Source organism: Stegostoma tigrinum, chromosome 7, assembly GCF_030684315.1.
Source record: "Stegostoma tigrinum isolate sSteTig4 chromosome 7, sSteTig4.hap1, whole genome shotgun sequence".
NCBI lineage: Eukaryota > Metazoa > Chordata > Chondrichthyes > Orectolobiformes > Stegostomatidae > Stegostoma > Stegostoma tigrinum.
The window spans coordinates 32,672,365-32,696,721 of NC_081360.1; the positions used below are offsets into that span (position 1 = coordinate 32,672,365).

The window sequence follows — 24,357 nt, forward strand, 5'->3', positions numbered from 1 at the left end:
TGTAATTGGATTGGAGGCAGTAACTTAGTGCAGAGGGACAACAGTTGAGAAGGGGGGTACAGTAGAGTAATGAAGGGCACATATTACTGCAGGATGGGGAGTTATCAACAGCCACTATTAGGTAGGCCAAAGTGCATCGTGATGTTTGGTATAACTAAGCTGTAGGCCTGAGGCTTAGGATTACATAGGGAGACAAAGGCTTGAAAGAAGAAATAGGCCGGGAACTGGTGGAAACCCAGAACTGATGGGATTGACGTGGTGTGCAAGGAAGATAGTAGTGTTAAGGTTTATTGGGTGAAGAGGTTGATTGATAGCCTGATCCTGCAACATATTTTGCAAACTGCAACTTGTTGCTAACCTGCAATGGAACTTAAAAAATGGCTGCTATCACACTTGGAATGGGTGGAGTGCTCTCTTTCTACCTGTTAGAATGGGCTATACTTGAGAGATGTGAGGCCGTTCAAGTGGCAATTGCATTAATCAGACACTTACACAGTTCAGATTAAAGACATCCATAATCAGGAAATTCTTGATGTGAACAGTATGCAGTGTCCAACTGAAATGTGTAAGTCAAACCCTGGCCACAATCAGTCTTCACCATGTCATTGCAATTTGCTTATGTTCATCTCTGTGCAGTGGAGGTAATCATAGGCGACATTTAAACTGTCATCTGTGGGCCACAATTCATAAGAAAATTTGAAACTCTCCAAAGGCATGAAGCTGACTTCCTCTTACCTTGAACTATAAGTACATTCCAGCAAGCTGTTATATGCAATCATACCTTTTTTTGGTGATGTGGAGTAGAGGGGTGGGTATTTAGTTTCAATAACCCTACCATATGTACAATTTCTTGCCGTATTTTTATGACATGCTGCATGCATCTGAATAAAGTCCATATAAGGGATCCCATGGTCCTCCTTGTTGGAGTCCTTTTTTTGCTGTTTGGGAAACTGTCATTTTGTGTTGTGCAAATGCTGACTGTGCATTTTGCTATGGCTCTATTTCTGGTATTCCTCACATAGACTCAATAGAACCATTCCCAATGGATCCAGCCACAGCAAGGGTTATCATTGCTGTGGCTGCTGGACAAAGAAGATGCAGAGAAAATGAGGAGGCAGAAATACTTAAATAGGCTAAATATCATCAACGATCTCCAGTGGCTACCAAAAAGCCTCTATATGAAGAAGAATTTTCAAAAATGACAACCAATGCATCCACTATTTCTAGACCACTTCCTTAAGTACTTTAGGTATAGATTATCAAGTCCTGGGGATTCGTTAGCCTTCAATCCCATCAGTTTCTCCAACATTATTTCTCTACCAATACAGATTTGCTTCAGCTTCCACCTCTCATTAAAACCTGTAATCCCCTTCATTTCTGTTACATTGTTCATGTCCTACTTTGTGAAGATAGAAGTGAAGTATAAATTTAGTTTACCAGCCATTCCTTTGCCCCCTATTATAAATTCACCCATTTCTGATTATAACAGACCTACATCAGTTCTTGCCAGTCTTTTTTTCTTTACATACCTATAGAAGCTTTTACAGTCAGCTCTTGTGTTCCTTGCAGCTTACACTTAAACATGATTTTCCCCTTCTTAATCAAATGCTTGGTCCTCTTTTGCTGACTTCTAAAATTCCCAATCATCAGGTCTATTGTTTTCTTCTTTCTAATTTGTATGCCTCGATTTTGCATATCATACTATCTCTAATTTTCCTCTTAACCCATTGTTTGGCCACAGTTCCCTTTGCAGTCTTATGTCTGACAGGAATAAACAATTTTTCTAGTTCACCCATTCCCTATTTGAATGTTTCCATTGCCTGTCCATTGTTATTCCTTTCAGTGACATGTCCCAATCCATATAGCCAATCATCTCGCAGACCATCATAATTTCCCTATTTAAGATTTAGGACCCCAGTCTGTGAATCAGTGACCTCACTCTTCATCTTGATCAAGAATTCTATCATATGGTTGCCCATGACCAAGGGATCTCTGACAACGACATTATTAATTATTCGTTTCTCATTGCATAATACTCCGTCTAAGATAGCTTGTTCTCTAGCTGGTTCCTTAATATGTCATTGTTACCACTCTGTCTACATTTCAGGAGTTCCTCCTTTATAGTATTGTGACTAATTTGATTTGCCCAATCTATAGCAAATAAAGTCACCCATATTTACCAATGTCCTTTACTGCACGCATTTCTGATTTCCTGTTCAATGTCACTCTCAACATTAAGCTTTATGTTCTATTAAACACCCCCACTAACATTTCTTGATCCTTGATATTTCTCAATTCTACCCATGTAAATGCTAAATTGTCTGGGCTAATATCTTTTCTCAATACTGTGTTTATAGAGTCATACAGCAAGGAAACATACCCTTTGGTTCAACTTGTCCATGCCGACCAGGTTTCTCAAGCTAAAGGATTCCATTTGCCTGTGTTTTTGCCATATCCTTCTAAATATTTCCTATTCGTGTACTTGTCCAAATATTTTATATCCACTTTAACCAGTAACGCAACTCCACTTACTTTACTTTTTTGTTTGTCCTTCCTAAATACTGAATTTCCTATCCTAGGTCATCCTGTAACTATGTCTCTGTACTCCCAAATATATCATTACATCGATTTGCATGCCGAATTCATTCACTTTAGTTTCAATGCTCTGTGCATTCTGGCTTGACTTTTTAAAAATCTAGATCATTCTCACTATTTTTTACTGTGGCCTCGTTTGATTCTGGGCTTTGATTTCTCTTCCAATCACTTCTCTTATTTGCCTTCTGTCATTTGTTCATGCCCTTGATTCCCTCTCCTCTGACCTCCTGGAAAGGTTCCCATCTATATTAGTGAAGAAATGGTATTGGAGAAATCGATGGGATTGAAGGCTGATAAATCCCCAGAGCCCAATAATCTACATCCCAGAACATTTAAGGAAGTGGCCTTAGAAATGGTGGATGCATTGATAGTCATCTTCTGAAATTCTTTAGACGCTGGAACAGTTCCTACGGATTAGAGGGTAACTAATGCAACCCCATTATTTAAAAAGGAAGGTAGACAGAAATTAAGGGCGGCATGGTGGCTCAGTGGTTAGCACTGCAGCCTCACAGCGCCAGGGATCCAGGTTCGATTCCAGCCTTGGGTAACTGTCTGTGTGGAGTTTGCACATTCTCCCCGTGTCTGTGTGGGTTTCCTCCGGGTGTTCCGGTTTCTTCCCACAGTCCAAAGATGTGCAGGCTAGGTGGATCGGCCATGCTAAATTTCCCGTAGTTTTCAGGAGTGTGCGGGTTGTAGGCGGATGGGTCTGGGTGGGATGCTCTAAGGGGCGGTGTGGACTTGTTGGGCTGAAGGGCCTGTTTCCACACTGTAGGGAATCTAATCTAATTGACCAGTGAGTCTAATATCATTTGGTCGGGAAGTTTCTAGAGTCCATTATGAAGAAGTTTATAATAGAGCACTTTAGGAAAAAAATGATAGAATCAGATACAGTCAATATGGATTTTAAAAAAGGAAATCATGTTGACAAATCTATTGGAATTCTTTGAGGGTATGACTAGTAGAATTGATGTGTTTTACTTGGACTTTTCAGAAGGCTTTTGACATAGTCTCACGTCCGAGATTAATATGTAAAATTAAAGTGCATGGGATTGGGCATAGTGTATTTCGATAGATAGAAAACTGAATAGCAGAAAGGAAATAAAGAGATCTTTGTTTGCCATTCAGGGAAAAACATAAACAATGAGAGATGACTATGATGGATTGGGAAGTGTTACTGAAAGGAATTGCAGACATTCAAAAAGCAAATGATGATGAACTACAAAATGTTTAATTGCTGTTTGGTGCAAGAGTACAAAGGGAACAGTGGCTAAACCAATGCTGAGAGCTCTATATCATAACATCGCTGACTTCTTCAACAGAAAAGTTCTATCAATGTACAAGTCATCTGTGATCATTGGTACCACATCTGCACCTGGTTCCCTGGAAGGTGCCATAAATGCCTATATCCTTGAGAATGTTCCTGCTGCACTTCAGGAGCTGAATGCTTTCCAAAGATATCTACCGGCAGACAAAGGCTACCCTGTGCAGTCATGCTGACAACTGTCTCACAATTCCTCAACTGGTGCCATGTGTAGAAACTATGCAGCCCAATCTTCTAACAGTGTCATCATGGAGCAGAAATTCGGCCTCCAAATGATGAGGTTTTGACTCTTGGATTAGTCTTAGGGAGGCTTTGTAGTCCACTCTAGACTGTGTTCAGCATGACTGAAGCAGATAGAGAGGAGATGTGGTGGCTGCTGAAGAGCTGGGAGAACAGTAGCAGTCTTCCAAAAAGGAAGATGAGGATATTGAACAGGGGGAGTATCGCCTTCTGCACGATGTAGTATTGGTGCAATGAGCCATACAGACCTAATTACCAACCAATTCCAATAGATGTGAATTGGATAAGTGATCATTCTTTGACTGCGCCCCTATTTAGACCTAGAAACAAATTGTTTTGTTTGTTTGTTTTATCTTCATTCAGGGTTGTTAATTAATAGTTAACATTCTCAAATATTAGAAGGCTTTGCAACATGTGGTGTACCCCTCATTGAACAATCGCAAAACTTTATGTTATGCTGGACATTAGGAAAATGGTAGTCTTTCAGACAATTTTCTAACATGGTATGACATGAGGGACTGATTGCCTCTGTAGCTTAATTTTAGGTGGCTGTTGAGCATATGACATTGTGAACATGGTACCATAGAGGCATGCTGCATACATAATGAATCAAGCAGCAAAGAATTATATAAGATAACTCACTAGAACTTATGGAGAGTAGTGCTGCGTGAAAACTACCTGAATTTGACACAGATGATCTTGGTAAAAGACAACTGTAGGCCTAAGGCTGCAAAATTAATTGTCACAATGTTAAACATTCTGCCCATATGTTGCAGCAACAACATTATTCCTGGACAGTCTGGGACTGACATGTACCCCATATACAGGGGCCTCCAAATTTGTTCACATTTTTAAATGGTTGGCATCATTTATAGAAGGTGTTTGTGCTCATGCAATTCAGATCATTTACCAAGTTAATTCCTAGACTGGGAGTGTTGTCTTATGAGGAAATGTTGGGCAGACTGGAATTTAGAAGACAAAGAGATGAGTTGATTGAAACATCTCAGATCCTGAAGCATCTGGGCAGGGTAGGTGTGGAAAGAATGCTTCCTCATGTGGGAATAACCAGAACTTGGAGATACTGTTTAAAAGTCATTGTTTGCCCATTTAAAACAGAGTGGAAAGGTATTTCTTTCTGAAGGTTGTGCAACTTTGAAACCACCACTTTTTCAGGAAGAGACGTAGAATATTTGAAGACTGCTGTAGATAGGTTCTTAATAAGGAAGGGAATGAAAGGTTTTGAGGATAGGTGGAAATGACAGATTTGAAATTACTATCGGATCAGCCATGATTTTATGGAATGGTGGAATAAGCTCAAGGGACTGAATGGCCTACTCCTGCTCCTAATTCATATGGTTTTGTCATCTATATGTGATTAATGGTGAGGCCTGCTGTGATGTACTTTGTGCAGTTCTAGTTGCCCTGTTATAGAAAGTATATTATAAAACTGGGGAGCGCTCAGAAAAGGTTTATCAGGATGTTGCTAGGGATGGAGGGTTTCAGATATAAAAATAGACTGGAAAAGCTTGACTTTTTTCACTGGAGCATAAGAGGTTGAGGGGTGACCTGATTGAGGTTTACAAAATCACAAGGGGCATAGATACGCTGGATGACAGGGTCTTTTCCTTAGGGTGGTGGAGTTCAAAACTGGGAAGGTTTAAAAAGGACAACGAGGGACAACTTTTGTACACAGAGAATTGTTGATGTTTGGAATGAACTTCCAGAGGAAGTGGTGGATACAGGCACAGTGGCAGCATTTAAAAGCTATTTGGGTAAGCTCATGAATAGGAAAGATTTGGAGGGATTTGGCCAAATGCAGGCAGGTTGGACTAGTTTAGTTTGGAAGCATGGTCAGCATGGACTGTTTCCATGACCCAATGATGGTTTGTGGTGGAGGGAAAAAGAGAGATGGTAAATGACAGAATTTGATGGGAGTGGTGGTGCAACGAGTAAAGAGACTAAATGATACATGAATGAACAGGTACCCTCTGAAAGCAAAGATAAGAAAAGCTGGTTAAGGTCTAAAATTGGCAAAGAAAATAAAACACAATTGATAGTTGGAGAGGATAGAAGGGAATTGGTGAGGATGGTAGATTTGTTCAAAAGAGCCCAGAGTTTCAGTATCTTCCTTTCGTAGTGGTATATGACAGTTGTTGGGACATGAATCAACTATGCCATGTAAAATAATGTTTACGTAATAGTTTCACTGCATTTACTTATTCCTTAAATGGTTCAGACCTCTGTAACATCAGCAACAGTTCAAGAACTCTGAAATTGATGAACTCCCATAGTATAAGCAGCGATTGCAGCATTGGCAGCTTCAACATTGTCTTGGAAATTTCATATGATAAGGACCCCTGTTCTTAGAGTAGATTATTCCTTTCAACCAATAATTTTTACCATCAGAACCATGAAATGGCAAGCGCAGTTGAGCAAATAATTCTGGTAATTGTATTTTATGAGGTGTGAAGAGTTTATGAATGCCCAATCTAATGCACTGCAGTTGATTTCTATTGTAACTTCTCAGTATAGTTAGTTGCCTGCTGTAACCGTGAGATGTGTGCATAGTGAACATCATGGCAAATAAATGCAAAATATAGGTTATCTTACATTGTAGTGTTTTTAAAGACTTTACACGTAGGAGGTAACCTATCATTGTTTACTCAACTGAATGAATAAAAGGGATTAAGTGGAACAAGTTGAATAAAACTCAAGTGCTGAATTTTTTTAAAACAAAATTATTTGGCCTTGATTTTGTGATTCTTGCCTATTATTTTATCACTCCAGATTTTAAAGGACAAACCAAATATTGGTGTATTAATCTGCATTTTCCATATTTTAATAGATTAGTTCACAAGTCAGGTATTGATACACTTGAAAGATTGTTTAAGCTTGTTTTGCAGTTATCCAATTGTTAAGGAAGTATGATGTGCATCGTTTCAGTTACGGTAACACAGTTAATTTATAACCAGTGTCATTTTATTCTAATGTTGCCAGCTGTTAATTCTATGTTCCTGGTTTCTAAATTTGCAGCGGTATTACTATTATATTAACCACGGAATAGACACAGAACACGTGGCTCCGATGGAAGACAGCTGGTTAGAAGATGTATTGTCCTTGGTGCCACACCATCTCAAAACACATGCTGTTACTATTGAATCACTTTCAGATGAAATGAAAGAAGATTATCTCCTTAGTGTGAAGAAAGCAATAGGTACGGCATTATTTTTACTAATCTTGGAAATGCCTAATCAAAGTTTAGTGATTCCCTTGTTCCTTAGAAAGTTTGATTTGATCAAGATTTTAGATCCATTGCTGTATAGAGTAGATTTCAATGGTGTGGAGTTAAGGGTTAAATTTCTGGCATGTATTATCTGAATTTAACTCCACTGAGATTTCATGATGTTTGCACACCACTGGTATGTTTAATTTTCGCATGAAAAGTGGCATGAAAAATAAAGAGGACATATGCTGCTTAGATAATGATAAGACATGAAAAATAGTAACACTGGTTAATAAGGCCATTTAAAAAAAAGTAAACCAAACACCAGAACAATAAAGCTTAAATGCAGGAATGTTAAGTTTTTGCAGAAACTTAGTTGTTTCACATAGGGAGTACATAGGAACACACAAACAGAAGTAGGCCATTCAGCTCCTCCAGCCTATTTCACCATTCATTGAGATCATCGTTGTTCTGTGGCCTAACTTCATTAACCTGCCTTTAATGCTTGTTGCTTAGCAAAAAATTATCCATTTCAAATTTAAAATTAACAAGAGATTCTGCATCCATTGCCATTTGTGGAAGAGAGTTCCAAACTTTGTGTGTAGGAGTGTTTCCTAGCATCTCTCCTGAATGGTTTGATCCTAATTCTGAGCCTATGCCCCCTATTCTGGAATTCCCAAGCAGAGGAAATAGTTTGTCTTTATCTACCCTGTCTTTTCCTGTTAATATCTTGAAGACTTCGATCAGATCACCCCTTAAACTTTGAAATTGTAGAGAAGATAAGCCTAATGTTTATTCTGTCCCCTCATAATTTAACTTCTGGAGTCCTCATTGTATATTCTTCCTCAGATGTGGTGTCCATATCTGCTCATAGTACTCAAAATAGGGTCGAACCACTGCATACTCATAACTGCAACATAAATTCTGCATCTTTATACTCCTGTCCTTTGGATATAAAGGCCAGCATTCCATTAGCTTACTTGATTAATTTCTGCACACGCCTGTGACATTTTAAGGATCTATGCATCTGAACTCCCAAGTCTCTTTGGACATTCACTGTACTTAACATCAAAACATCAAGAAGGTACCCTGATCGAACCTTTTTTGGTTCAAGTTTGATAACCTAACGGTTGTTTACATTGAATCCCATCTGCCACAGTTTTGCCCATTACTTAGTCTATCAATATCCCTTTGTAATTTTATAATATCATCTATATTGTCTACAGTGCCACCTAACTTTGCATCATCAGTAATTTTGGATATATGACTTTCTGTGCTATTATCCAAGTTATTAATAAATAATGGGAATAACTTGAGATGCTGACACATTATTATAGGACACCACTGGTGACATCCTGCCAGTTTGAGTACCTATATATCATCTCTACTTTTTAATCATCTGCCACTCAAACAATCTCTCAGTCATATCAGTAATTTCCCCTCAATTCTCTGGGCTTCTACCTAAGTTGACAGTCTTGTTTGTACAACTTTGTCAAATGCCATCTGGAGGTCTATACAAACAGCATTCATAGACATTCCCCTATCCACTACCTTAGTTACCTCCTCAAAAAATAAATGAGGTTTGCCAGGCTTGACCTGCCAGTCATGGATCCATGTTGGTTCTCCCTGATTAGCTGAAAATTTTCAATATGGTCAATTACTCCTCTCCTTGATTATAACCACATCAAAGTTCCCTACCACAGATGTTAGCCTATCTATCAATTCCCTGATTTTCCTATTTCACCCTTCTTAAAAAATAGAGTGACATGCACTTTTCCAATCCAGAGGGATGACCCCTGTATCTAGAGAACTCTGAAAAGTTATAGCTAGGGCATCTACAATATCCTCCCCTACTTTCTTTAACACCCTTGGATAGAAACTGTCAGGTCCCAATGATTTTTTACTCTTTAATTCCATTCATTTCCACATTACTGACGTTTTACTTATGTTCATTTTATTCAGTCCCTGTTTCTGACCACTGTTAATTTGCTTGGTACTTCCGGCAATGATCCTCCTTTTTGACTGTAAATACTGAGGCGACATAATTGTTTAACACATCAGCCATTCCCCTATGTGTAGTGTGCACCTTAGTTCTGCAGTTTATATATAAAATTAGAAGCTTTGACAAAGGTGCAAAAAAGGATCCACAACAAATGCTAGAATTGAGCACATACATAGGTATCAGAAAGTAGCTAAATGTGTTCTGGCTTGTTAATATAGAAGAAAGAAAGGTGAGGGGTGACCTGACTGAAGTTTGGTCATGGAGATATAGTTAAGTTGTTTCCATTACAGTGAAGCCCAAAAAGTTATAAACATTAGATCACTGTTATCAGTGTCACTGTCTTAATAACAAATGTTTGACTAGCTCAGTGGTTAGCACTCTTGCTCCTGAGTCAGAAATTTGTGTTCTGAATTTGACTCCAGGACTGGAGCAAAAAAAATCTAAACTAATATTCCAGTGCAGAATGCATCACTGTCAGAGATTGTATCTTTTGGATCCCCTCTTGCGTGCATATAAAAATTCTGATGGCATTTTTTCAGTCAGGAGCAGGGAAATTATTCCTGTCTCTTGGCTGGTATTTATCTCTCAACCAGCATAACAAAAACAGACTCTTTGGTCATTAAAACATTGCTATTTGTGGGAGCTTGCAGTTGGACAAACTGACTGGTGCACTTACTTACATTTACACTAATTTTCCACACTTTTTCTGTCTAGTGCTATTTTACAGTGTGGCCAGAATGTTATAAACTTGTTGGGAGATTAGAATAGGAACTGTATAAGTAAAGGTTTGTGTTTTGTAAAACAAATAAATCCAAAAGAGAATTCAGGCGAAAATTCTTTAGCCGAAGGGTGGTAAGACTTTGGGACATTCCACAAAAACAGTAATTGTGGCAGGTAGCACAACTGCATTTAAAAGAATGTAAAGTTGCCATGGTCCCAGAGCAGTATATGCTGCTCTCTCTTTAGGAAGATGTGACAAGTAAGTTTTTAATCTGAGGATCATCACACTTCGCGCAAGAGGCGAGGTTGAGAAGGTGGGACCTTTATGGTATCCTTTTCCAGTACAGGAATGAATCCACCTTGTTGCTGTGACTCTGCGTTACAAACCAGCCGTCCAGCCATCTGAGCTAGCCAACTCAAGATATGCCTGTGACTTTATTGAAAGTTTGTCGCATGACCAAGTGTAAAAAAAGCTATGAAGGATAATGGTAATAATTTGTTTAAAAAGGAGGGACATTGATGATGTGAAAATACCCATAAATTTGTGTTAAATGTGACTACATGTCTGGAAGGTCTCAGCATAAAGCTATCAAGCCTTAAGTAGCTGTTAATTTAAGTATACATTGTTTTCTGAACATCACATACCAACTGTAGGAATAGATGCTTAAAAAATGTGAGGCTGGGAGATATGAGGATTTGTAAGAAGGCATTTCTTGTGGACCCTGATATCTCGCTGTTGCTATGGCGAACTAGCAAAGGTGGGAGCCAAAGTGGCATGGCTGCGATCAGTTGCCTAATTGTCAATGAAGAGCAACCTGGCCTCCCTACTCGCCATTATTTTGCTTGCGTCGGGATGGGTTTCAGTTATGTGGGTTTCCAGGGTGTGGCTGCTCCAGGACTCATGCAGCATTATGACTTAGGCACCATTGTTTGGACAGGCAACTCTGGGAGGTGGGTGACATTTCTCAATTGGAAAGCAGTTGAGTCTTTGGCTTCTTAATTGATTGCCTCTGGTAAGATGCTGTCCAGGTCTTGCTGCCTGCCAGTGTGAAGGCAAGTCCCACTTTTGGTTCCAGTGATATGATACTTTACCTTCTAGAAAAACTCAGCATGTGGTTTCTTTAAAAAAGTAGGTGATAATTATCTAGTTCTGAAATGAAATTTATGAAGATAACTATTGACATCTATGTCAAAAACGTGTGATTTCTGCCAAGAATCCATGGGAAATTTTGGAATATCATCTGTGGAATGGATGCTGTTTTGATGAATGAAATAGAATGCAATGTCAAATGAATATCCTGAAGTTGTTGATCTGTTATCTTTTTTTGCAACTAGGAAAAACCTACTCTTTGCATTTTTTCCACATCTATTCAATAGTTGTTTGGTACTATAGGACCTGAATATTGTTGAATAAAGCGACAAAATCTTCAACGAAGTGTCTTTCTTGGCAATATTCATGTCAGTGCACCTTGATTAAGAAATTAGCTAAATGTAGAGTCTGAGACCATAAATCTCTATATCAGCAGATGCTGCAAATCTGAAATTAAAGAAATATTGAAAAGATACAGTATTTATGCTGAGATTCATGTCCAAAATATTTCATTTCATATTGTATGCTATACTTTTGAAGAAGTCGATCCTTTCCCTCTTTAAATTTTCTTGCAAATGATGTACTTTATTAGTACTGCTTAGAATGATTTCTGACTTCTAGCAACAATATTTTGGCTAACTCAGGAATAACACAGAAATATTTCATTGTATACCATGCAGTAGTTGGCCTGTATTTGTGAGCGCATTGATATGGAAATAAGAATTTGGATACTTGCATATAACTTATATATTTCTCATTTTCAGTTGACTTTGTTTTAAGAGATCCTAGAGAGAAAGAAGAAGTCAAGAAAGATATTCCTGTTCATCGTGCAGAGTAAGAAGAATTATACAAAGTGAAATTATTAAAGAGTTATTTTGTTTACATAAGGCTATAGGAAAGATTAGTTGAACTTTAGTAGGAATATGTGATTTTACATTTCTAAGTACGCATTATGGCATCTCAACTTGCAAATCTGTGTGCAAAATAACATATAGCAAAGGTTATTATTTGAATGTTTCTGCATTTATAATGAAAATAAATTAATATAAAAATTAAGTTCCTTTTCTCATGTATTTCTTTTACTCCTCAGTTCACCCTATATTTTTCAGCTTATTTCCCACACTTTTTCTCTCTCTAGCATTTTTAGAAGCTATGGCTAGAATATTATAATCTTAGTAAGGACCCAGATAATGAAAATGGGGCAACTCTGACTTGGCATTTTGTTGGATAGATGGCCAGTTTATGGGAATTGGGAAACTGACTGCATCAGGAGTACTATCCCTTTCAAGGAGGCCACCTGCCTCAAGGAACTGCCAGCCATCAGAGGATTGGCAGCTCAGTAGTGCCACTGGAAGTGATGGCCACTGCTTGATCTGCGCCCAGAAAAAGAGGAAGGCATAGAAAGATGTCCCCATGCTGTCAAGCAGGTGAGTGGAGACACCAGGCCAATCAGGCAAGCCCCGTTGAGGTATGACGGTCGTTCGGTGGAAGTAATGTGACTTGCCTTTGGTGAATTTGTGGTGAGCTACTGCATAGATTCAGGAAAACCAGACAATCTAGAGTCCTGCCCGAAGTACAGAGGCTTTGATTGCTAGAATTTATTCTATCATGAGATTTGGGTGGGTCTGCATTTGTTGCCCATCCCAAATTGATCAGTGGTTAACAGCCAACCTTTACTGTGGATCTGGAGTCATATGTGGGACAGATCAAGTAAGGATGGCAAATGGGTTGTTACAATAATTGATAGTTTATTGACACCATTACTGACATTAGAAGAAACCGGACTGGTCAATGGTAACTCCCATGATGTTGATAGTGGGCGTTACAGTGATGACCATGCCATTGATTTCTGAGGCAACATGGTTAGATTCTCTTTTGTTGACAGTAGCCTTTGCCTAATTCTTGTCTGGGGTGAATGTTACTTGCCACACATGAGCCCAAGCCTTGATGTCGCAAATGGGTTGACCATCAGTGAACAAATTAACTAAACAATTAACAAATCGAATAAACCCCTTCTGACTACCATTTCCGAATGAAGTAAGATTCTAATGGTATGCTGTTCCAAAAAATACAAGTGCCGTTTATATAAGATAAAATAGAATTTAGTCTGTCGAAATTACAGCCAGGTTTATTTGTCTTCCAGAATGCTCTGGGCCTTCTCCTTCGAATCTTTTTTCAGGAATGTTAACTAGTTGCGCTGTGGCTGCCATTGTTATTTATGTTGTGCTTTCTCTAAGTCTTAGAGGAGCCTGTGTGAGTGAGCAATTCTCTCTTGCAAGCCGAAACCTGTTAGCTGTGGTGGATGGCAGTTAGTTCTAGGGTTTTGTCCAACTGTCCCTTTCTTTTACACCCTTGATAACATACAATTTTTTTACAGTAGGATTTGTCCTATGTTGTCAAAACCATCAGTTTATATTTAATTGGCTTTTGGTATTTAAGCTCCTGGTTCAAATTGATTGGATAAATTCAGAAGCTTGTTACCTTGCTTACAAAAACTGCTGCTTGGCCTGCTAACTGGTCTTTTGATAACAAGTGTTTCAATTCGGGCACTCTGTGCACTTGAAAACTTTCAAGCTGCTGATCACAAACATCCATTTTCAATCTCTAAGTGCAGAAAAAGCGCTTGATCTTTTAAAGGGATCTCATAATGCTTTCCCCCTTAGCACTTTACAAACTCCAAATTCTAACTTCGGCTTCCCAATCCACAACTCAACTTCGCAACACCTCCCCCCTTAAAAAAAACCCATCATTGTGAAAAGATGGCTTTTTTTTCTTTTAAAACCTAACTCCATTACATTTCTAGATCGAAAGGTAGTGTTAATGTAGTGTTACACATTTTATATTAATTCTATATAAATATATACAATATTGAACACTACTGTTTCCGTCTCATATAAAAAAAATTCTTTTAAACTTGCAATAAAGCATCCGCAATAATATTTTCAAAACATGTACGCTACATGTACAATGTGTAAATTAAATGCTTGTAACATGAGACTCCATTGAAATGGTGTTCTTGTCCCTAAATCTTTACAGAAATGTCAAAGGATTGTGATCGGCATACACAATCGTCTCTGATGCATTGTTTGCAACGTAAACATTAAAGTGTTTTAAGGCCAGTGCCAGACTCCTTTTTGATGGTTGAAGATCTTTTCTGGTGGGTGTTGATTCTTTTTGAAAAGTAACCGATTGTCCTTTCAAGGCCACAATTATCCTCCTGTAACAACACAGTTTAAGGACATTGTTCAATTTATTGTGAGGGACATCAAAATCCAAATCATCTGGATTTGATTTCTCACTCTGAATGGCAGTTACTAATACCTGTTTCTCCAGTTCCTTTTCCCGTCATAGTACGGTTTCAGCATGTTCACATGACATACCCGATAATTTTTTCTCTATCTGGCATCTTTATCAGATAATTCACTTGATTTAACTTCTCAATCTGCTAGGGACCAATAATCTTGCTTTGAAGGGATCTCCTACCACTGTTAACAGCACCAATACTTCATCCCCATGGGCAAACGCACAAATTTTAGATTTCTTATCTGCTTTTTACTTCATCATCAGCTGTGACACCTGCAAATGTTGTCTAGCTAATTGACCTACTCTGTTTAATCTTTCTCTCACCTTAGATACATAGTCCAACTGTGCAATCTCTGACTTCAGATCTGTCCACTTTTCCTTAACTAATTTTAAAGGTACTTTTACTTCATTTCAATTCAAATGGAGTAAACTGAGTCGATTCATTTGGAGCATCTCTAACAGCAAATAACATAAATGGGATGCCTTTATTCCAATCATTTGGGTAATCCTGGCAATAAGCCCTCAACATGGTCTTTAGCATCTGACGCCACCTTTCCAATGTTCCCTGGGATTCAGGATGGTATGCACTTGATTTGAAGTGTTTGATGCCTAAAGTATTCATGACCTCCTTAAATAATTTGGTGGTAAATTTGGACCCTTGGCCTGAGTGCATCTCCCAGACCAGAACAGGCAAAGAAAGCAAGAAACTCCTCTACAACCTTTTTGCCGTGACATTCTGTAATGGAATTGCCTCCAGAAACTTGGAGACACATCTATTATGATTAGCAAATGCTGGTTCCCACTTTTGGTTTTACGGAGGGGACCTACACAATCAGTTATAACCCGCGTAAAAGGTTCTTCAAATGCAGGAATTGGCATCAAAGGCGTTGGTTTCATCACAGCCTGTGGCTTTCCTACCATCTGACATGTACGACAGGTAATTTGTGTGCTACCCACAATACTTCCTGTTTGTACTCTACCAGCAACACAGTATGGTGAACTTCTGTCCATTTCTCATCTGCACTAAACTGTCAAGGTCTCCGTTTCCTCCTTAAAGTAATAACATTCTGGAATATATCCTGAATCCTTTTCAAGCAGGCTTTATGATATATATCCTTTATCATCTCATCTTTTTGTTATAGCTCCATTAATCTTTCAGAACTAACATCTCTGCCTGATCCGCTACCTGCTTAATTTTTCTGTGAATCATCTCATCAAACAGAGTGTCAGCTAACTGGGCCTGAACTCCTTCATCTTTTTATTTTGTTTTCCCTTCTGGTTTTAACTTATGGCTGTGGGATCTTGTCACTGCGCAGTCTGGAAACATTCCAGGATATTTTTCTTTTAACCCCTCAGTTCCTTGGTTTTCTTTTGCTTTTTCCACTACAATGGGCATCACTCCCACCTGTGATCCAGTTATATTGTTTCCAAGAATAAACTGTGTTCCTGGAATAGACAATTTTTCCATCACTCCCACTATCATGACCCCAGTCTTGACTGGACTTTCGAGCCTTATCTTGCATGGGAACACTACACCTCTCTCCATTTATTCCACAGATTACCACTCTCACAGGCAATATTTCAGAAGGAGTGCAAATATTTTCATCTCTTACTATCAGAGACTTACCAGCTCCTGTATCTGTTAATATTTTAACTTCTTTACCTACTCTCCCTGCTCTATCTGAGTAAATCTTACCCACAGAGATGAAGTCTTTGAAAAGATTGGGCGCTATCTTACTATCCAAACCACGACTAGGCTGTGCATTCTCCTGCAGCTCCTTGACTTCTCTTGGGATTTCTTTCATTACCTTAAATTGATCTCACTGGTTTAGCCTCTTTTGCCACATCCTTTTTCCTAGGGCTTTTCTTAAATCACCAGCACTATGACTTTGTGTGTCCCATCTTATTGTAGTGAAAACACCTGAGGTCTTTCACCTCTTTTCCACCCTCTTGGGTTTCTTTTTTCACACGTGGTAAACTGTTCCCAGTGTGATCTACTTGTTGTTTTTTATTGAAGGATCTCTCTCTTTCCCAATGTCTATCTCTTACAGAATGAAATTGCTGTCGGAAGTTGGATTTCGATCTCTGCACTAATGCCATCTCTGCAGCTCTTACTGTTTTAACTTTGTGTTCCTCAACACGAGTGCTTATCATTTCTGATAGTGAGTCTTTAAACTCCTGCAGCAGAATAATATCTCTAAAATCTTCATATGTCTTTTCTATCTTTAATGTTGTCACCTATCTAACGAAGTTGCTCTATTTAATTCTTTCAAATTCGATATAAGTTTGATCCATTTCCTTTCTTATATTTCTGAATCATTGTCCATGTGCTTCTGATACCAATTCATAGGCATTCAAAATAGCCTGTTTTACTTCTTCATATTTTCCTGACCCCATAGCACTGCAAACATTTCACTCACCCTGCCTACCAACCTGGTCTGAATTAACATTACCCACAAAGTCTCTGGCCAGTTCATCTGTTTAGTTGATTTCTCAAAGGAAATGAAAAAGGCTTCTTCATTTTTTTCATCAAATTTTGGTAATGTTGGGACATATTTGTATATATCCCTACCAGGCCTTTGTCTACAATGGATTTGCTCATCATCAATTCCCCCTCACTAAGCCTACCTTCTATCTTCATCTCCATCATTTTAAATTGACGTTCCTGTCTAATTGCCAGGTTCTGAAATTTGAACTTGGTCTCTCTTTCTCCTTCTGCCAGTGCAAATCTTTCCTTTGCTCTTTGACCTTCCAGGGCAGTTCTTTCCTTTTCTCGTTCCTCTGCTCATTATTCTAATTCAAACTGTTTCAATTCCCTTTCCCTTTCCCTTTCCTTGTCCTGTAACTCCAGTTGTCTCATTTGCAGTTTAATTTTTTTCTAACTCCTCTGCACTTGACTGTTCCCCTGATGTACCTAAATGCTGACTAACTTCATTACAGTTTCAATTTTCCTATTATCTGTGGTTAAACCCAATTTTAGCTTTTGTGATAATTCTAAAACTGTCATCTTTTTCAGTCTTACTAAACGTTTTTGGCAAATTTGGGAAATACCTTAGACTCCCAGAAACTCTTTGGCAATGTTAAGAGTCATTTCTCCACTTTTCATTTAACCTACAAAAAGCAACTGAAATTAAACAGATGTTCAATTCTCACTTAAATTTTAGTTAAAAATCTAGGACACTAGTCCCCAAATCTGTTTAAATTTTCCGGGACCTTTTGTATCCAAAATCTATTCAAATCTGTCCAAATCTGTACAGATCCATTCAAATTCATCCAAAAAGCCCCCAGTCTGGTATAAAGTCCCTGGTTGAAACCCCTCTGAGAACTAAAACTAACATACTCAAAGAGGAACACCTTGCCCTATAATCTATAAAAGGAGTGCGAAAAGTGGTGTAACCTGCCTTTCAGCAACTTCTGGTGGTTAAATAAAAATAAATTCCTGACACTCATTTTAAAATCAACAAGTAACTATTTATCTTACTGTAATAGTGAACAAATTAACTAAACAATTAATAAATCGAATAAACTGTGTCTAATACTAACTATTCCTGAACAAAGCAAGATTCTAATGTTATGCCATTCCAATAAATAAAAGCCCACTTACATAAAATAAAAGTGGAATTTAGTCTCTCAAAATTACACCCCAGTTACGTGTCTTCCAGAATGCTGTGTGCCTTTTCTGTCAATTCTTCTGTCAGGAATGCTAACTAGTTGTGCCGTGGGTGTCATTGTTATTTAGATGGTGCTTTCCCTAAGACTTACAGGAGGTTGTGAAAGCCAGTGATTCTCTCTTGCGAGCTGAGGGCTGTTAGCTCTGGCGAATGACAGTTAGCTCTAGGGTTTTATTCAACTGCTCCCTTCTTTTATACTCTTGATGACATATAATTTTTTATACAAAAGGACTTGTCCTATGTCGTCAAAACCATCAGATTTAAATTTAATTGTTTTTTTTATATTTAAGTGCCTGGTTCAAATTGATTGGTTAAATTCAAAAGCTTGTTGCCTTGGTTAAAATAATTGCTGCTTGGCCTGCTAACTGCATGGTGTTTTGATACAAGTGTTTCAATTTGGGCACTCTCTATATACTTGTAAACATTCAAGCTGCTGCTCAGAGACATCTATTTTAAATTTCTAAGCACTGAAAAAGCACCTGATCTTTTAAAGGGACCATGCAACGCTTTCTCTCCTAGCATTTTGCAAATATCAAATTCTAATTTCCTGCCTCCCAATCCACAAGTATTCCACCCAACTTTGCGACACTCTTTCCTGAATGATATATTCTGTTTGATGTGTGGATGATGTTCAAAAAAAGAAGTGAGAATTAATTTCTGTTGTAGCGTTTTCATTGAGAGAATATGCATTCTTCATGTACTGTAATCACACCAATCCAACTTTTCTACCCCTTAGTTGATGCAGTTTTTTTTTGAGGCGGGCTGTTAGTATGTAGTCAGTTCCAGTTCACCGTCTGGACAAAATAGATTAATGTACTTCCTAAAAATTTATACTCTCTTAGAACAAAAGATCACATAGACATTGAATCATATGTACTGCTGTGACAAATTGTCAAGTCCTTGTAAAATGCAGGAATTAGCTCTCCAGGAAACATTGTTTTCTCAGAGGCAATCAATGTAGTCTTATTCTCACTAAATGTAGAAGCACTATATTGTTTAAAGAATGAAGAGTCTATACAAGATAGGTGATTTGTCCTTTAATCCCTTTAAGTGCAGTAATCAGTTGTATAGATAATCAGGTTCAGGATATTTTGGTCTCACATGTAGATGTGATATTTTCATTAAATTTTTCTACCTTTGTTTTTCTTAGAAAACTCTTGAAAGCCCATCTGTTCTTTTGGTCCTTGCTGAATTTTTACTCTGTTATTGTTAAGCATCTGTTTCTGTTTGTTTGAATCATTTTGGGATTTTACTGAATCAAAGCTGCTCAATGAATACTAGTTCCTTTGAAATTCCATTCCACACATGCAGTTTTGTTGAAACATAAGGACGGCACGGTGGCACAGTGATTGGCAGTGCTGCCTCACAGCGCTGGGGACCTGGGTTCAATTCCAGCCTTGGACAACTGTCTGAGTGGAGTTTGCACATTCTCCCTGTGTCTGTGTGGGTTTCCTCTAAGTGCTCCGGTTTCCTCCCACTGAGTTCAAAGATGTGCAGGCTAGGTAGATTGGTCATACTAAATTGCCCGTTGTGTTCAGGGATTTGTACATTAGGTGGGTGCTGTGAGGGTCAGTGTGGATTTGTTGGGTCAAAGGGCCTGTTTCCACACTGTAGAGATTCTATGATCTAAACATGCATCTTTGCAACAGAATGTCTTTGTCAGTTTTATGATGGTTGGTACCTATATGAAAATCTCTGTCAAATCTGTTTGATAAAATAATGATGCTTATGAATGTGTTGATGCTAAGAAGTCTTACTCATGAAATTCAACATTTTTCACATTCCTGAGCTTATTTTCATGTTGATTTTCATATTTTCGTCTTACTGCATCTGTACAAGATGCTGGTGAGACCACATCTGGAGCACTGTGAACAGTTTAGGCATCTTATTTAAGGAAAAATACCATTTCATTGGAGGTAGTTCAGAGAATGTTCATTGGAAATGATCCCTTGTATGGATGGATTGTCATATGAGCAAAGGCTAAATAAGTTGGGACTCCACTCACTAGAGTTTAAAAGAATGAGAGGTGATCTCATTGAAGCATATAACATTCTTAAGGGGTGTGACTAGGTAAATACTGAGAGGATGTTTCCCCTCATGGGAAAGCTTTGGACCAGATGGCATAGTCGCAGAATAAAGATAAATTTAAGGCTGAGATGAGGAGGAATTTCTTCTCTCATAGTATTACGAGTCTTTTGAATTCCTTGTCACAGAGAGATGGGTGGGCAATATTCTTGCATATATTTGAAGCTGCAATAGATGAGTTCTTGATTGGTAGGGGAATCAAGAGTTACAAGGAATTGGCAGGAATGTGAATGTGAAGAGTGTTGAACTAGCCATCATCCTGTTGAATGATAGAACAGACTTGAGTGGCTGAATGGTCTATTCCTATTCCTATTTCTTATGGTCTTATGGTTTGCATTTATGAAATTGTATCTTATAACATAACACAAAATGTTATATGACTTATTTCTTCACATTTTGAAGGTTGGAAGTTGTACCAAAACCATGGAACAAGTCATTTTTGGTAGCACGCAACTTAATAAAGGCGAACCTTAATTCAGTGAATCCCACTATGTTGGCTGTCCTAGATCTCTGGCAAAATTCTTTTCAGTAAGTTCTTATACTAAGATTAAGCAGTGTAACTAAAATTGAAGTCAAAAATCTCCCATCCTGGAGGTTGTTTTTCTTTAGTGGGTAGGAGAAACAATCAGCAATAGATTATTGAGTGTTTAATTATGGAAATAAAAGTATGTGGAGATTTTAAATATGAAAAACCAAGTTATAACTGTATCTGCTGGTGAACCTTTGTGGTGGTCACGTAATTTCACTCTGTATCGTTTGCAGCATCCTAATTAGCAATCAAGTGTTGATGAACAGATCCTGGCATTTGTCTCCACTTTCTTTACAATAACAAAGAATGGCACTGATCACTGGATGACGTTGCTCAGAGTTATTTCCAACTCTGGACAATTGAATAACAAGTGTTGATACACTGTTCAGTTTTGATTTCATTTCATTCTTAGGAAAAGAAAATAATAAAAATAGGTAAAAGTAGGTAAATAGGTACAATGAGAAAAAAAGATTAGCTGGGCATGAAGAGAGTGTTTGTGTATTTAACCTGACCTTTAATTATGTTGTGGAATGGGCAAAGATTAAGGCATTCATAGCATAACTACGAGAAATAATGGCCCCAGTGAAATATCAAATGTTGATTCTGCAATGTAAAACAGATCAGTATTTCTTTGTGAATTATCTCATATTTAGTGACGTTAATACTTTTACTCACTATTGATGTGATAATGCCATGTAATTAAAAAATATTTATTCATTAACTAGATGGTAGGTTGGACCTCTGTCTTTCAAAAATATTAGTTGACCTCTGATACAACTGGGTGATGTGACATTTAACAATGGTGCAATGAATTTAACTGCTAAGGCAAAATCCACACAGCATCAGATTCTTCATCTGCTTTTGGTCTTCAGCTGCTCCCTTCTGCCTCCCCACGAGTCATTCACTGCTGACTGCTGTCCCATTTTAGTGGGTTAGTTTTATTAACATTCTTCCTTTTCGTTTCACTCATTTGCTCAGAAGAATTAGTTTAAGCTCTATGAACTTTCATCTCCAATTGTGTGGTTAAGAACTTCAAAATAATTTTCCCAGAGGCATTAATTTCCATTTTATGTGTGCATATATATCTAGTTTACCATATTAGGTTTGTATTTGTTTTTGGCACATCTGGTTTATGTATTTAAGGAATGGGATCAATTAATCATTTTTATTTTAGCATTGAATACATCCAAATAGAGTGGGCAAAACGTGTTTGGTCTTTAGCAGCAGTCTGTCTCTGTCTCTGTAAATTTCTTTCTGCCTAATGCATTGCACTACCTATTGCACTGGTATTGCTACATGTTGTTATCTGCACTACCATCTACATTCCATAAGTTATGCCTGTTTAAAACATTCTTTAAAAACCTTAAGATCCTAAAGGAATCCATATATTAACAAAGATACGTTTATGTACGTAACAAAAGGATTTTTTTCTCTTGCCTTCTGTGACAATTTGAAATTAGACAGTACAATGCTTTTCAGTTTAGTTGCAATAAATTATAAATTTGTTATGAGTTTTTGTGATGTTTTCTTTATCTTTGGAAATGGAATAAAATGGTGCATGAAAATAATCATTTTCGTTTTGCAGGCAACTGCGGTTTATTGATGTTGATGAATTTCGTAATCGTAAAGATTCAATGGAGCTAACTACATTCCAGGTTTTGTTTATGAGGCAAATTGAATCTGTGAAAGATAAACTCCTTAAAAAGTATGATCATTCAAAAAAAAGTCAGAATTAATAGTTAATTGTACCCTCTTTCTGTTTGGATTGAGCCTTTATGATTTAATTATGATGCATATTTATCTAGTAAATAGAAGTTCTCACAAGTGTTATATATATAAGAACATATGTCATCAATGAAGTAAATATTCAAATTTTTGTAACTTTTATTTCTAGTGAAAAATAAGCTTTCGTTATTATTTTATAACGGATGTTTTTATGTAATGTGTTTTAGATGGTTTCCTGAAGTCCAAAATATTTATTACTTAGGAAATAAAAGGAAGCAGGTTCCCAGTATTGCAAATCGTGCCAAACTAATGTCTTTCTTTAATTGTGCTGCTACTCTGATGACTTCACAACTTCAAAGCTTAACCCTAAAATCAATTCAGGACTATACGGATCTGATTGTACAGCGACCGGTATGTACGTCGACAATGTGCAAAGTCATGCTAAATATATTTCTTCATTAATTAACATTGTGCAGATATGTACCCTAGTTGATATATCCAAGATGTTGCTTTGTCGATGATCTAGGAAAAGTAGATTTAAGTTTTGGCTATGAAACTATTCCCTTGAAAATCTAACGTGTAAGCCACACCTGCACATGACTCACTTGCTGAACATTTTGGATGCAGTTCTAGTTGAAACAACAAAAAGTGGCACAATTCACATTCAGCAATTTCAGAAATGGTTTCACCATTTTCTAGTATATGTTGTTGGAAAGCATGATAGTCCCAATTTTGCTATATTGAATATGATGTGTGCCCATGACTGTTGTGTGAGTGCACTGCCATCCAAAACATGGCAATGCTTGCATCAAAACTTGTAATACAAAGCACTGATCCCCATTTTTTGTATATATTACAGGGTCCACAAATGTTTAGCCAGGAAGATTGCTTAGTACTACACACAGCGGGGGTTTGCAAAATTCAACAAGGATTCAACCTGTTTTTCTGCTCCAGCTAATTAGATTATTTTACCAATATTCTCTAAAAAATACACGCTGGCTTTTGCTCCATTCAGTTTATTTTGTCTTGTTTTTTACATTGGAAAAAAAGTGTGGTAACTCTGTGAGAAAACAAGGTAGTTATCATCAATAAAGAAAATAATGTCGCTTTTTGATAGCACCCATTGGCTCATTGATAAAAATTAGGGAATACTGTGAACAAGAATTTAAATATGCAAAAAAAATCATATAACTGTTTTAAGATTCTTCTACAAAATTCATGAGATGAGAAATGTGTGCACATTATTTTAGAAAAATTCGTACCTACTTTGTTCCCTTGTCCTTACAGACCATCGAAATTTGCATGGAACAATGCAGCAATATGCGATATAATGAGATTCATATAAATCATGATAAGCACATGACTTTGACATCAGTAAAAAAGAGATGAGGCAATAGTGAGCATGTGGGATAGAGGTCTTGGATATTACACTAAAGAGCTGTATTTGATAATCTGATATGTAAAGATGTAAATAAAGGAGTGTTACAAAGCAGAAGGAGTTGGAGAGCCGTATGTTCGAGATAAAGAACAAGTAGCCTCAGGGACAGTGGATATGTGAAGATATCTGCAGCTGGAGATATTCCAGGGTAGTATCTCAATGTACAGATAGTAGTATTGGCTTAAAACATGAAATAAAGCATGGTTCCAAATAGTGGGAGAAACCTTCAAAGCTAGGATCTGAAGTTAAAACAGAGTCCAAAGGTGACAGCTGCAAAAGGGTGTTCTCTGAAGGTAGTAGACAACTTTGAAGAGTTAGAAGATGCAGCTGAGTAAAAAAGTGGGAGAATACTCTGAAAGCAGACCAAGGCCTCAGAAGATTTTGAGCACTCCGGCAGGGAAGAGATGGTGGAAAA

At 37.6% G+C, this 24,357-nt stretch overlaps 1 protein-coding gene across 1 annotated transcript in view; it reads left to right on the forward strand.

Moving 5' to 3' along the window:
• The window catches only part of dnah7 (dynein, axonemal, heavy chain 7), a 304,986-nt gene that overhangs the window by 20,349 nt on the left and 260,280 nt on the right, over window positions 1-24,357 (forward strand). Inside the window, exons 6-10 of the mRNA XM_059647155.1 lie at window positions 7,190-7,370; window positions 11,956-12,025; window positions 20,653-20,778; window positions 22,365-22,484; window positions 22,732-22,915. Coding sequence (XP_059503138.1) covers window positions 7,190-7,370; window positions 11,956-12,025; window positions 20,653-20,778; window positions 22,365-22,484; window positions 22,732-22,915 — 681 coding nt within the window. The remainder of the gene's footprint in view (window positions 1-7,189; window positions 7,371-11,955; window positions 12,026-20,652; window positions 20,779-22,364; window positions 22,485-22,731; window positions 22,916-24,357) is intronic.